At 33.8% G+C, this 14636-nt stretch overlaps 3 protein-coding genes across 4 annotated transcripts; 2 read left to right on the top strand and 1 right to left on the bottom strand.

Moving 5' to 3' along the window:
- The first annotated feature begins 495 nt into the window (after positions 1 to 495).
- LOC131619541 (uncharacterized) lies at positions 496 to 4594 on the top strand. Its single transcript, XM_058890632.1, has 7 exons — positions 496 to 824; positions 1080 to 1214; positions 1713 to 1835; positions 2255 to 2332; positions 2576 to 2681; positions 2754 to 2820; positions 2909 to 4594. Exons 1-7 carry the CDS (start codon positions 575 to 577, stop codon positions 4475 to 4477), a joined length of 2328 nt encoding a protein of 775 aa, XP_058746615.1. The 5' UTR covers positions 496 to 574; the 3' UTR covers positions 4478 to 4594.
- Positions 4595 to 5321: 727 nt separating this feature from the next.
- Positions 5322 to 9653, top strand: LOC131644522 (uncharacterized). Of its 2 annotated transcripts, none has more exons than XM_058915042.1 (4): positions 5322 to 5340; positions 5996 to 7721; positions 8323 to 8470; positions 8770 to 9653. In XM_058915042.1, the coding sequence occupies exons 2-4, from the start codon at positions 6081 to 6083 to the stop codon at positions 9516 to 9518; spliced, it is 2538 nt and encodes an 845-aa protein (XP_058771025.1). In that variant the 5' UTR covers positions 5322 to 5340; positions 5996 to 6080; the 3' UTR covers positions 9519 to 9653. The 2 variants fall into 2 exon arrangements, with proteins under 2 accessions (XP_058771025.1, XP_058771024.1); XM_058915041.1 differs by lacking the exon at positions 5322 to 5340 and adding an exon at positions 5483 to 5860.
- Positions 9654 to 11193: 1540 nt separating this feature from the next.
- Positions 11194 to 13983, bottom strand: LOC131619533 (tetraspanin-20-like). Its single transcript, XM_058890624.1, has 6 exons — positions 13666 to 13983; positions 12598 to 12697; positions 12370 to 12450; positions 12152 to 12256; positions 11743 to 11925; positions 11194 to 11431 (listed from the first exon to the last, which is right to left on the bottom strand). Exons 1-6 carry the CDS (start codon positions 13881 to 13883, stop codon positions 11390 to 11392), a joined length of 729 nt encoding a protein of 242 aa, XP_058746607.1. The 5' UTR covers positions 13884 to 13983; the 3' UTR covers positions 11194 to 11389.
- Between the last annotated feature and the right edge of the window lie 653 nt (positions 13984 to 14636).

Here is a 14636-nt window from a genome sequence, read left to right as displayed (position 1 = left end):
ATTCGACATTATGGCCGACAATTTATACAATGTATTGAGTTTTGGTGTACTATTTACTATTGCCTTTAAATTGCATTACTTTAATTTACTACAATTTGGTTTTCCATAGATGTTATAAAAATTGAGTTTTTGAGTGAAATGCATATGATTTGAAACTATAGCAGATTGTTTCGTAGGTACATCTATGAAACACTCTGTTTTTAACATGTTTCGTAGATGTTCCTACGAAAGAGTTGTTGAACTGAAATAGTTTGAATTTTCCAAACATTTACTATGGTTTTAGCACATCCGTAGATGTACCTACGGAAAGAATCAAATTTTAAAAATAAAAAATATTTTCGAAGATGCATCTACGTACAAAAACTAAAGACATTATTAAAATTTTATCAGATGCCTTAGATATTCACATTATAAGATATTCTCTATTTATATTAGTATATTATAAATTTTGTTTTTTAAACTATAATAATCCAATATGAAATTTATAAAATAAACGCGCATACAAGGAAAACCGTAGAAGTGAGGTATTTGGCGCGAATTCTTTGTCAACAACGGCCATGACCCCCACTCCACCATGCAGCGTTCATTCATTGCATCGACGAACGGTCGGTTCCTTCATTCATTCCTTTCGGTGTGCTATCTATACCGAGATCGTATCGCAATGAAGAAAATCGGAGTTTCCCGAATCAACCCTAACGATCCATCTTATATTCGTCAGAAGAAGGCTAAGCTTATTGCTAACGAAAAACAAAACCCTAGAAAATTTTCCAGATTGGAACCAGATCATTCTCACACTCAATTTGAGAAAGAAAATGTTGCAACATGTAAGCTTTAACGCATTGATTGCGTGTATTATTTCATGATATTTGTTAGAATATCAGTAGCACTAACACCTCTAAAAAAAAAAAACGTGTCTGTGTTGGTGTTGGAAACTGACACCGACTATGCTTAATTTATTCATTTTTTCAAATTATTATATGTTGTGATTTCAGTGTCCGTGCTTTGTTAGAATTAGAGTTAAATAGTAATCTGAATTTTGTATTGTTTATGTTAAGCATTTGATGTGATTTGGAATTCAGGTGATCCCAAAACTTCTGAGTATGCTTTCTTTAAGAAATTGAAGAAGGATGCAAGTCTCAAATTTTCATCCGGTCTGGTAAAAGAGGATGGTTCGTTATCTTCTAAGAAGTCTGAATCCGGTGAATGTTCCAAAGGTTAGTTTAACTTGACTTATGTATTTGTTTGGATAACCAAATTAATTAAGCGATTTTTATATAAGTGTTTATGTATAAGCAATTTCTATAGCAAAAGATAAAATAAAGTTAATTTGTTTTTCTTACAAGCTATAAGTTGTTTTCATAAGCTATCCTTGAGAGAGCTTATGAAAATAGGTTACGGGCATGTCATAAGTTGTTTTTATAAGTTTTGTCAGAGTCTCAGAAGTCTTATGCCAGTAGAAAAACTCAAATAAATCAATTCAAACAAGATCTGAAACTCTTGGTTTACTAATGTCATTAGCTACTTCCTTTAGCAGAACATTTGTTACATGTTAATGTGTCACTTAATTAAAACTTTGATAAGTTGAGATTTGTTTGATACATGCTTGGATTTCAAGGTTTTATGATGATGGCAAGGACTAACTAACATAAGGAACACAAATTATAGATGTATAGAAACAATCACTTAAAAGGGATATCTTTTATGTTATGCAGAGAGGACTGTTGATGTTAGGGTTGGCACTATGGGCTGCAACTCTTCAAAGATCAATAAAAATTTGTCAACTTTTAAGATGGATTCATTTCTTTCACCTTCTGTTGGAGCTTGGAATAAGTCAGGTGTGTATTAGAAGAGGATTTTATACTTCACTAGCCACAGCAATAAACTGATGCCTATTATCGTTAAGTTTCACAATACAAATACAAAGGAAGCGTGATGCTCATATAATGTTCCTCTATGACTTCGTTTCTTTCTTCTTAAATTATCGGTCTACTCTTATTTACTATTTATTCACAATTGTTTTAGTTTGTATTGGTAGAATTTTTCTATTCTAATTAGCACATGTTTATGTCACGAGTTAAAATGCAAAGCTTTTCGAGTTTCAGTTGAATCGGAGGAATTTAGTCATGTGCTCTAAAAGAAGTTGGAATATTGGAAACTGTTTCCCTCCTCCCTCCGTACTTTCAGTTTTCAGTTTCCTGCTAAACAATAATCCAGTACCAAAAGATCTTTCTTTTTTTCCTCTTGGTGTATGCAGACATGTACTCTATGAGCAGCAAGCTGAAGAGCTCTCAAGGTTTTGGTGACACCAAACCCCAGAGATTTTCACAAGAAGGTTTGATTTTCTTCAAATTGATTGCTTTGATGCTAGGGGGTTTTAGGGGAAAATAATGTGTAGAATTGTTTCAACATATACAGTTTATGTTACTGGGTCTTCAGTGTTAACCTTTGACTGGGTTCCACTCATTTGTTAATCTATCTTTACTTGTTAAACTCATAATCTTAGGGATAATGTGTATTATGCAACTAAAGGCGTTCCAATAGCTTGTGTGAGACACTTTTCTTTGTGGTACTTCAGGAAACCAGAATGAGGATGGAGATATCTTTTCTAGAAAGAGACAGAAACTACGACAGTGTGTTGCAGATACCTTATTTCTTAATACAGAGAAACTATGTTCAAAAGGGTTAGACTAGTTTTTCCATTGATATTGAATAATTTTATCCTTGCCATTTTGAATAAAATCGGGATTTTTCAGGCTTGATATTGTTTCCATGCTTCTTAGTCGGCTGTTTCCTATGAGCACTGACTGCACTGTAAAAAATGTATGTACATTCTTTTAGAAGCCCTTTGTAATGCTATAAATCCTTCCAATGACTTTCCTTCCTTGACAAAAGTGATCCTTCTGTTCAGAAATACAAGGAAGCAAATCCAGAAAAAATAGAGACTGCTACTAGATACGATTTACTTGATTATCAAGAGTCGGACTCGGATGTTCAATTTAAGGAGCACTATCTGGTACCTAAGAGGAAATTTCTTGAACTTGAATCAGCCCCATACTTCAATGATCAGCCATTGTCTCCTATGTTTCTTGAATCGGGTGAGAGAACTACTCCACATACTGAGTTTCTAACATATCACCCTGAGAACTTTCAACCTCGGTATAGTATAACAGCACCTAACTGCAAACGGAGTGAAAGTCCAAGTTTCAGTGCCTCTGTCAAGGGCGACATAACTCTTGCACCTCTGTTTAATGAAAAAGAAAATGCTACCAAATATAGTTTGCTTGATTCTCGAGAGTTCGATTTCCAATGTACAGAACTCCATCAGATACCTAAGAGGAAACTCCTTGAACTTGAATCAAGCTCATGCATCAATGATCATTTGTTGTCTCCTATGTTCCACAGGCCAGCTGAGTCGATTACTCCTCGCACTGAATTTCCAATCTATCCTCGCAAGTTTCAACCTATGTTCAGAACAGAAGCTGAAAGCGAATTTGGTGGAACTCCAAGTTACCTAGACAAGAATGAGTTGATTACTCCTCACACTGAATTTCAAATCTGTCCTTACAAGTTTCGACCAATGTTCAGAACAGAAGCTGAAAGTGAATTTGGTGGAACTTCTAGTTACCTAGACAAGAATGATGTTACTCGTGGGTTTCTGTATTATGAGCAAAAGCATGAAACCTTTTCATTGGATCATTTCAAAGAGCTGGGGAAACTTGAGAGAGAACCAATACCTCTTCTTATGGGAGAAGATTTTAACTGTGAAAAAGATGAGATAAAGTTACCTATCAGTTGTAAGTATGCAAAACCATATCTGGTCCCTGACTTATCAATTTTAGACCATGGTGAAGAGCAGATATCAAATAATGCATTAGGTGACTCTCACTTTAGCCCCTCATCCTTAATACTCAATAAACCACAGGACTTCAATTCTGTATTAGATTCAGGTTTATTGAGTTATCAAAAATCCCAGTTTGGAAAACATGTTTACGAAGACGACGATGAAGATATGGACACAAATTTCAACCATGCAGCGTTGTCCTTGTCACACAATAAACACTGCTTCAAATTTTCAGAAAAGTGCAAGAAGGATATTTCATATGTTCAAGACAGCATATACCTTCCACCTTACCATCATTTTCCTTATACAGAAGCCTGGCTTTCGTCTTCACCTAGATGCCTATCCTTAACCAGCTCCCAATCAAATTACCAAACTTCAATTACTAGAAATTTACAGCTACCAGAAAGCGAAAACATGTCTTCACTTTTTCATATTGATGATCATTATGAACCCAAGATCCACGGTGGAGGTGGAGATCACGGGGAGGTTCTATATCATTTAAGTGAAGCCTTTGTTGAAATATATAACTCTTCATTTCTTCATATGTCATTGCAAAGAGACAATGGATGCGCGTTTTCTCTGGACGACCGTGACAATATCAACGACGGAGAGGAAATGCATAAGATGCTCCTCTAGAATCTAACATTCTTTGAGGTGTTTAATCACATGTTTTTTGTTAATTTTGGATTACTATGCCATTAGTGTGCCTTTTCTGGGAATATTGTTTTTAGAATATGATCTTTTGATAATCATTAACAAGACTCTATCTACAAGTCAAATTGAAAAAAAATATAGTTGCACAAATATCTATATTTTAATTGATTATCTATGTTTCTCTGATATCTAACAAACTTTACCGTGACTCACTAGAAAAAACTATTTTTGGCATTTTCTCGTGAATGAATAATGCTTTAACATGAAAGATCCTTGCTTAAGTAAACCACAAACTTTAGCTTAAAATTATCTCCAATTTCTTTCGATGGTATCTTTTGGAGTGATCTTCATGCTTACTTAAAGTTTGAATTTGGTTACACTTTTCTTAACTACTCTCTATGTGGGGTATGTTGCACATGATTAGTTAATTAAAGTAGATTATTATAATTGCTTAAGTGAGATTTAGATTTACTGTTAAGTTCTATTTAAAGGGTCACTTTCAATTGCATGTGCAACTTGTACGTCACTCATAAATTAGAAAACGATACATGACCCATTTAATATTTTATTTCCCTGGATTAAAGGCTACCCTGTGATACAATACAAATATTTTGTATTCACTCGCCATTAAATCCCAAATTTTTGTGTAGCTTGTCACATTAAAGATAGCTCAGACAAATAATTATTGAAAAGTCAAGCTAACAAAATGAGGAAAATTTGTTGGGCCTCAACTAATTTTACTTCTTTTTTCTGTTTACTTGTTTATATACCTTTCTTGTTATCTTTACTCACTTTAAGGGACCTGCTTTAAAAGTATCTCTTTTTCTTATGACACTATCTATTTGGTAATCATTCATATTCATCTTTGAAATGATATAGACAAAATGTCACAAGTTCCCCTGCTATTTAAGTCAAGTAACTCATTTTGTCAATATATTCCAAATGTGTAATATGATTTCATTAATTTTCTTTATTCTATATATCATGACTTACTCAACATTTATGTTATCTTTTCTTTTCAATATTATTTGGCCATGGTTAGGTGACTGAATTTTTTATTATATTATTCGCCTATAAAATTGTAATAACTTTTTGTTTTTGTTTCAGTGCCTAATTCTGCTATCAAACATCGCAGTTGAACTTGTAACTAAAATTCCATAAAAAAAAAAAAAAGTAAGGAAAAAGATCTAAATCAATGGTAGTTATATGAAAACTTTTTACAAAGAGAGTGACAAAGGAAGAAAAAGAGACAGAGACAGAGACAGAGGAAGAAGGACAACAAGCCCCTACATCTCTTTCTCTCTCTCTCTTTAGCTGATCTGTATCTTTGTGTCTCATAAGTAGCATTATGCTACCAAGTTGGAGGTTTCTGAATTGTTTTTAGTTTTTTTGTTTATTTCCAAGTTGTCTTTAATAGTTGTCTTTGTGATTTGTGTAGTTAAGATATTGCTATGCTGTTATATTATTCCCATAATCATATATTACCTTATTTCCATGCAGCTTCTTCACTTTCAAAAACACTATCATCAAGATAGAAAATTAATGGAGCACCTGTCATCAAGATGTGCATAGAATAGACCAAGAAATGTCAAAAGAAAAAAACTCCAAGCACAATCCATCAAATCTAGTAGCCAAATTAATGGGGCTTGAGACCCTTCCAAAGGGAGAGTCTAATTTATCAAAAGATTATTCTCCAGACATTTATGGTCATCTAGGGTGGCCATTGAAACATAGGAAGGTGGAAGATAGGTTTATGATGTGTAATAAGGAAATGCTTCATGGAGCTCATCATTCAAGCACAGAACAGGTTGGTTACATAGATGGATATGAAACATGGCTGGATTCTCATAGAGGAAGGTGGAGGGAAGATTTTGATGAGGGGAAAATGGCTCTTGTTCGTCAGAAATTCATCGAGGCAAAGAGTATGTCGACACACGAGGCTCTGCGGCAGTCGAAGCAATTTCAAGATGCATTGGATATTTTAAGCTCAAACAATGATCTCTTGGTCAGGTTTTTGGATTCACAAAAGCTTTATCAACTTCCGTCTACTCCACCCGACGATGCAAATCGCATTACCCTTATCAAACCTTTGAAGATGTTTGGAAATGACAAATCTTCTGGAAAGAGTAAGAAGAATGATAGATTGATTAGAAAACCAGCAAATTCTGATCAAACAACTGTGAGGGAGAATATTAATCGTGGATACTCTCCGGAGTCTACTCGAATAGTGGTATTGAAGCCTAGTCCTGGAAGGACTCATGATCTTAAGTCTATGGTTTCTCCGAGAACTCAATCACCTCAAAGTTTCTATCAGGGAAATAGCAATGATGATGTACTTGAATCCATAAGAGATTGTAAAGAGATTACATTGCAAATGCATCCTAATGATAAAACTTTACATTCTTCAGTATTTTCCAGTGGCTATTCAAGTGATGAGAGCTTATTTGACAAATCTTATCATGATTTGGAAGCTGTGTCACCAATGCCAAGGCATTCATGGGATTGCATCATCAATGTATGTGGAAGTCCTTATTCTACACAATCCTTGGGTCGTGCAACGTGTTCTCCCGAATCATCGGTCTGCATAGAGGCAAAGAAACGGCTTTCCGAAAGATGGAACGTGATAACATCTGTTGAAAAAGGTCATCAAGAACAAAGCTGCGTGACAGGAAACTCTACTCTCGGTGAAATGCTTTCTCTTTCCCTCGTAAAAAAATCGGTAACATCTGAGGTTGAAAGTCCTAATAAACACCAAGAAGAACCAAGCAAATCTGTTTCTTGCAGTCAATCTTTCAATGAAGAAGGGAGCATGAATGATTCTCCTCAAAATGTTTCTCTGTTAAGTTCTGTTCCTGCTTCTTCTACTGTCTATGAACCCGGCCTTGGCGTTGACGCTGACAAAGAACACGGCTCCAAGGTGGTGGCAAAGTCAAAGAGAAAGAGATCATCATTTAAAGGGAAGGTTGCAAGTTTCTTGTTTTCTATGAGTAAAAAATCAACCAAGAAAAAATCTAGCCCATCTCAATCAAAAGACGAATCTGAATCGGCTGTCACCGAAACATCGATACCGCAAGTAAATTCGCCTGGAGTCCTTGGAGATAATGTGTCTCAAAGCTTTAATGTTGGTGAATTTGAAGAATCTATTGCAGCTAAATGTGAATCATTAGGCAAAACTTCAACAGATTCAGTCTCTAGTGGACAACAAGAAGACATGATTACACTAGAGGTAACCGCTAGCTACAATTGTTTTGCAAATTTCAACATATTATTCATAGTTCATTATGCAATTTTTTTAGTGATTGCTTTTTAGGATCTATTTGAAATTTAACCTTTATTTAGGATCTTCTAGCAAATTGTAGTTTTACCTTGACTTGTTGGATAGCATCAACAAACAGTCCTTAATTGTGAAATCCTAAGTTTGATATCTCTGTCTCTTCTCTTCCCAACTACTAGAATTATTACATCCCTCAATGTGTGTTGGAATGGTGAAGCAAATGAATCTTGTTTTAATAAACATTCTTTGTGTACCTTAAGATAATTAATAGAAGTAGCTTTTATTGGTCAGCACATATCCTATAGGCTAGGGAACTACCTCTTGAATACTCCAGAATTTTAATATGTATACCTTCATTAAAAATACTTGCTTTTGGTGTAAAAGATATCATTAAATAGAGTAAAATTGATTAATTTTTACTTATATTTTAGACCATCAAATTCCCAAACAATTTGTGCTATCTGAATACACACTTTCCGAAACATTGAGGTTTTTTTTAGTAGTTTATCATAGAAACATAGAAATTAAATCTTTGATTTGTTTGTTTTCACAGCCTGGATCAAGTGAGTCAAAGCTTGTGGTGCTAGAGGTTTCAACTGAGAAACAGGATCAGCCTAGTCCAATCTCAGTGTTAGAATCTACATTTGAAGATTACCATACAGCTCATGATTCCTTGCAATGCATGAAAAGTGGTCACATGGGTAATGCTTAGGCCTTACCTCTGTTTTTATCAGTATCTTGCCATTCAAAGAAGCTCTTATTTTATAGAATTTAAATCTTAAACTATTTGCTACTGTTACTAAAAAAAATATTTACACCGTCAATCAATCACTATTATCAGATCATAATAATGCATGGGTTTATTATTCTCTCTTTTTCTAAAGTCACATATATGATTGGTTGTCATTGACGGTGTAGATTTTTTCATGATTTAGCGAAATTAAACTCTTTAAATATTATTATTTTCATCGTCTGAATGTGGCTTATTTTATACGTATAGAATCGCTGGAGCCTCTGAAGTCGAATTTAATTGACAAATCACCACCTATAGAATCAGTAGCTAGGACCCTGTCATGGGATGATGATTCTTGTGGAGAGTTAACAAGTCCTTATTATCCATTAAAACCTTTAAGGACTTCTTCCTTAGAGACCAAGTTAGAGGAACATGAATGGCTTCTTTTAGTCCAAAAACTACTATCAGCATCTGGACTTGATGATGATGATGATGATCAAGAACAACAGTATGACTCATTCCACACAAGATTTCACTCCCTTGAAAGCCCATTGGACCCATCATTGAGGGACACATATGCCAACATAACTGACAACAAGGACAATACTCAGCCTCTTAATGAGGCTAAGAGAAGGAAAATGAGGTCAAATCAGAAACTTATATTTGATTGTGTTAATGCTGCACTACTGGAAGTTGTTAGTTGTGATGATGGGTCAGGGAATTACTTCAAGATGTACAGTGGGACCAACAGAAGGCCCTTCAACTTCCAAGAGGGTTATTGTTTGATGGACCACATTGTGGCCTATATGAAGGATTTAATAGCAAATGGGATGAGGTTTGTTTGGGGTGGGGACAGTCACAGCCTGGTTGTAGAAAATGTTGTTAGGAAAGAGGTTGTGCATGTTGGGTTGGTTAAGGTTATGAGAAAAGAGATTGAGGCTTTGGGGAGGGAAATAGAAGAAAATCTTATCGAAGAACTCGTGGAGAATGTTGTGCTTGATATTACAAGCAGATGAGGGTTTTCTCAGTATTGTCAATAGCAGAACGTAGCGTCACTGCTATTTGACAACACTTGTTTTATGCTTGTAATTTTAAATAAGTAAATGAATATTGATGTAATGTTACTCAATTATTGTTGCATTTGTTATATATCCATATGGCCCTCTTCACCTAATTTATTAAGTGCCACTAAAGTAACTTGTACTCATTTCATATTAATGACTCTATGACTTACAGAAAAATAATTAGCTATGCAAAGCTAATGTACATTGGTACAGCAACAGAGAAAAATTGTTTCCTCATTTACAGTGAAACCGCAATATAATTTCACTGTCACAAAAGTCTTGTATTAGTACTATAAGAATTTAGCCATAACATAAACCATCAGTATAATTAATATGCAGCATGCACGGTGGAAGATAACTAGTTGAAGTAGTTTATTCAGTATTAAATGTGTAGTCTTTTTTTTTTTTCAGCTAGAATTCATTAGCATGAGATTGTCCAACCAAAACACACATGGGGTGTCTGTCAAGAAATGAAAAGTTTGTGGTCCAAGAAATGAAACACATTGATACTCCTTCAAATTTCTTTGATCTCTTGTCATATATCTAGGAAGAGTGTTTTAGAGACTAGAGAAAAAGATTATTTGAAAGAAGGTTAACAAGTTGAAATGTAGTTCCAACATAAATAGCAATTTTACTAGTACACATCCTAGATCAACCGCCAAAACCGATATTACTAGGTTGGACATCACCAAAATTCAAACCCTGACTCTCACAGTTGTGTGTGTGAATTTCTAATAGTTATTACCACTTCGTCTATAGATAAAAAAAATAGCAATTTACTAACATGAAAATATAATAGTGTATATTTATATTTCTATCTCATACTGTTTATCTTCTTCACTTTATATACTTATGTATAAACATCACTTCTCTTTCAGAAAAGATGTTACAGTTTTTACTTTTACAATTTACATAACTTGAGGAACATGGGAGAGAAAATTATAAGTAATGAGAACCTTACAAACATAGTAACCCTTTACAGCCTGAAGTAGCTGTGGTAAAAAGGGTCAAATGTTTTTCCAAGTGGACAAAAGTATGAGAACATTCCTCAACAACTATTTGACAGGAAATTTCTAACCGCACTAGAAGCCAAAGTTATGGAATATCTTAAAGATCGGAGAACAGCCAAAAATCATGTGATAGCATTGTGGACAGTTTTCACAAGAAGTCGAGATCTGTTACTTCAGTTCAGTACATCCCTGAGATCCTAAATTGCAGGTGAATCTCAGTTTCTCATATATTTAACATCACACTGTACTATTGCAGACATGAATTATCATTTCTCCATCAAACAAAAAAAGGGAGAAGAAGCTTTTGCATGTGCTTAACCTGTGTACTATTCCTTTTTTATAATGGTTGGTGTCATGAACTGACATACTATTATAAATTTCATTTGCATTGCTTTAAGATATAAGTTGAGTATTATTTCATTTGCGTTTCTTAATACAAAGCAAGTCCTGACAACAGCGCGCATATTTTTACAATCCAGAAACATTGAACCAAGTATTTGAATTCTCTGCAAGTTTTTCTATCCGCACTGCAACATTCAACACACCAATCAAGCTTCACCAAACTCTGTCTAGCACTGAGTTTCTCGACAGAAAAACAAAAATTGAAGGCGGGCAAATGTAAGAATTAACGATTAGTATCCTCGGCTTTATTATATACAGTTACAAAATCTCAAACCATAAACCAAAGGAAGGAGAGGTGTGTTTTTGGAGTAAATGAAAAAGGAAACATTTAAACAAAAGATATACATATGTACTAATACATCGACACCTCACTGAATTGCTTGACCACTAGTAGCACCCATTGCCTAGAACTCACGCTTCGTAGATGTTCTTTTCGCCATTGTTCAATCCGTACTGCAGACATGAAATGATAATACCGACGTTACTAACGTTAAATAACACCAATGCAATCGAGCAGAATCCGTAACCTACTGACAGAAATAGTAGTATATAAAAAGTCCACTGATTTGTGCAAAATATTTGTTTATCCATTCTGTTATGAGTCACATATTAGAATAGTTGATATTCATAGATATCAAAACAACTTTCAAGTTTTGGTAGTTTATAGTTGATATTAAAAGCTCAGCCTTCCTTTTAACAAACTCTTGACGAAATTACGAATTATTATCCACAAAACTAACAATTTAAACCTCAGAGTAGCATACCTTCTCTCTCATCCGTGAGCTCCAAACGTCAGAGTGGCTTGAACCAGATGTTTGGCCAGGCTGAGGAATTAGTAGGGGCTCCCTACTTCTACCCCTAACATCATATTCCTCATCATCGTCAAAATCTTCTCTTCTAGTAGAAACTGAGGCTCGCAAAATTAATGCTACCAGTAGCGATAATGCCTGAGGTTGAAAAAATAAAATCGTAATTACAGCAAGGGATGATAAAGGAAACCCAGATAATGCTTTACATTCATGCCGAGCAATTATTATATGATTCATTAGGCTGTTAATTAAAACCATTATCATGGTAACAGAAGCAATATGCTGTAAATTTAAAACAAAAAAGTCATAGCAATCTCCTTGTAACTTCTAACAAGTAACAACACACACACAGAAATGAATATACCTGAACTACAAGAACAGCAATGCCAACCCATCTACATATATCTTGATTATCTTCAATGAAAGATCGAAGGCTCTCAAGTTGACCGGTTGGCTCAACCGGAATATCCTATAAAGGCAATAACCAACATGCTATAGTCATTAGAAAAAGGCATAGATGATAAGTTGATAACTAATGCAACCGTGTTTATCAAGAGAGTACGGGGTGATGAATGTACAAACCTCTTGCCAATGATGATCAATTGCAATGAATCCCACTAAAGCAGCCTCAAGTAGAACAAGTACGGTGATTAGTAGAGTGTACTAGCATTTTCAAAAGGTCAAGGAATGAAAAAGAAAATTGGAACAACAGAAATAATTAGAAGTGAAAAACACAATAATTTTCCCAACATTAATAGATTAACAAAACTAAGATACGAAATAAATATAACTCCGCTTTAAGTAGGATACAAAACACAGGCAGCAACCATTAATAATCTCAGCTGCAACGCATCCAAAGAAAGCAATGCAGCACACCAATATTCCCACACACATGAAAGCATAGATGAACCTATCATCATCAAGTGAAAAACAAGGTTAGCATAGAACAAAATATAAACACTAAATAAATAGCCCTATAAAACAAATCAACAAAAAAGTAATGCAGGTTAATTAATACTCCCTCCATTCCTTATTATAAGCAAATTTTAGCTTTTTTAGATTCATGGAATAACAGATGTATCTGATCTATATATAAACCAGATACATTAGTTATTCAACGAATCTAAAAAAATCAAATTTTACTTATAACAAGGAATGAAGGGAGTAATTCATAATGACACCGCCATTTCACTAGAGATATTCTCCGTGCGCAAATACGAAAAACTAACCCCTCGAGCTAAGCTACTATCAGGCACAATGGAAACTCCTAACATAATTTGCTTTATTCACAATTATACTAAAGAATGGATGGAGTAATTCATATTGACACCCCCATTTCACTAAAGATACTGCTACCTGATCATAATTAAATTGTTAAACCAAACTATTATCTGCGTACATGCAAAAACTAACCCCTTGAGCTATTATCAAGCACGATAAAAAATGCCTTCTAACATAATTTGCTTTATTCACAAGCAAATCACATGGAAGTATCTGAGCCCCTTTCACTAAAATCAACTCATGTTGGTAAATTGTTAACAAATTTTACTATAACTTTCATAATCTCCCAATTCGAAAAGAAAATCAAAGCAAAAATAAAAAATAAAAAACATAAAAAACTAATTTCATTTTGAGAATTACTCCTCCTAGGCCCCAGCATGAAAGTAGTTGATTATTACTAGTAAAATTAAAAATTTTAATAAAGCATTTATTACACCTAATAATATCCAAATCATAAAAAAGACAAAATCATTTCATTTATTACTCATATTATCACAAATCACAATCGCAACAACCAGTCACAATAACAACAACAATAAATCTCTAAAAACAAAAAAGTTAAATTTCATTTTAGAAATGAATGAAAGAGAAACTGACCATGGAGCGGGAAGGTCGATATCAGAAACGAAATGAGGCGAAAGGGAACGAGGAAGGGAGGTTGAGAAATGGGGAAGAGGCGGTTGAGGAGAGACATGGTCCCATTGGTTGAGCATCCATATGGAATAGAGAAGAATGGAAACACCAACGAATGCTTGAAGAAAATTCAGAAATTTGAGAATGAAAGCTAACGAAAAATGGCAACAATTGGGTCGCATGTTAGGGTTCTTGTTCTTAGCTTTTTATTTCTGAATTTTGATTTAGAAACAATTAGTTTTTAGATCTCAGAAAATCACTCCTTTACATTACCCAAATTGTTTTTCCTTGTGCTTTTTTATTTAACTTTATGCTTTTATTTAACTTTTTTTTTATTATAAAGAAGTGTTTTGTTTTTCGTTTCTATAAATAACATCTCTGAAAAATGTAAATATATAAAAAATTGATAGAATTTTTTTGAAAAAGAATGAATAAAAAATACAAAAGAGAATGCGTTAAAGTTGAGGCAATTACATTTACAATACAAAAAAAGGAACCTGCGGCATGAACAACCATGGTTTGAGTTTGCTTCCGATTTAAGGGATTTAGAAAATGTGGTTTTCAATTTTGCCACAAGAATCTTTACATAGTAATAAACTATTCTAAATAATAATTGATTTATTTTATTTTTATTTTTTTAATGACACATAAGATTTAATTTGATAAAATATTAAAAACAAATTATATTTTTAATCAATGTTTGGTTTTTCTATTAAGGCAAATCAAGTATTGTGAAATTGAATAATGTATTAAATACATCAAAATGTTTGATTGTGAGACAAATAATAATATAGTAAAAATAAAGATTAAATATGATTAAGATTCTTGTAAAGTTAATTATTTTTATTTTTTGTCTCTTTAAATAATATTGTTAAAATAATTATCGTCCACATTTTTTATCTCTGACCTTAAATTTGAGTAACGGAAGGTGACAT

This window comes from Vicia villosa, linkage group LG1 (genome assembly GCF_029867415.1).
Source record: "Vicia villosa cultivar HV-30 ecotype Madison, WI linkage group LG1, Vvil1.0, whole genome shotgun sequence".
Lineage (NCBI taxonomy): Eukaryota > Viridiplantae > Streptophyta > Magnoliopsida > Fabales > Fabaceae > Vicia > Vicia villosa.
This window is presented reverse-complemented; position numbering and strand designations above follow the sequence as displayed.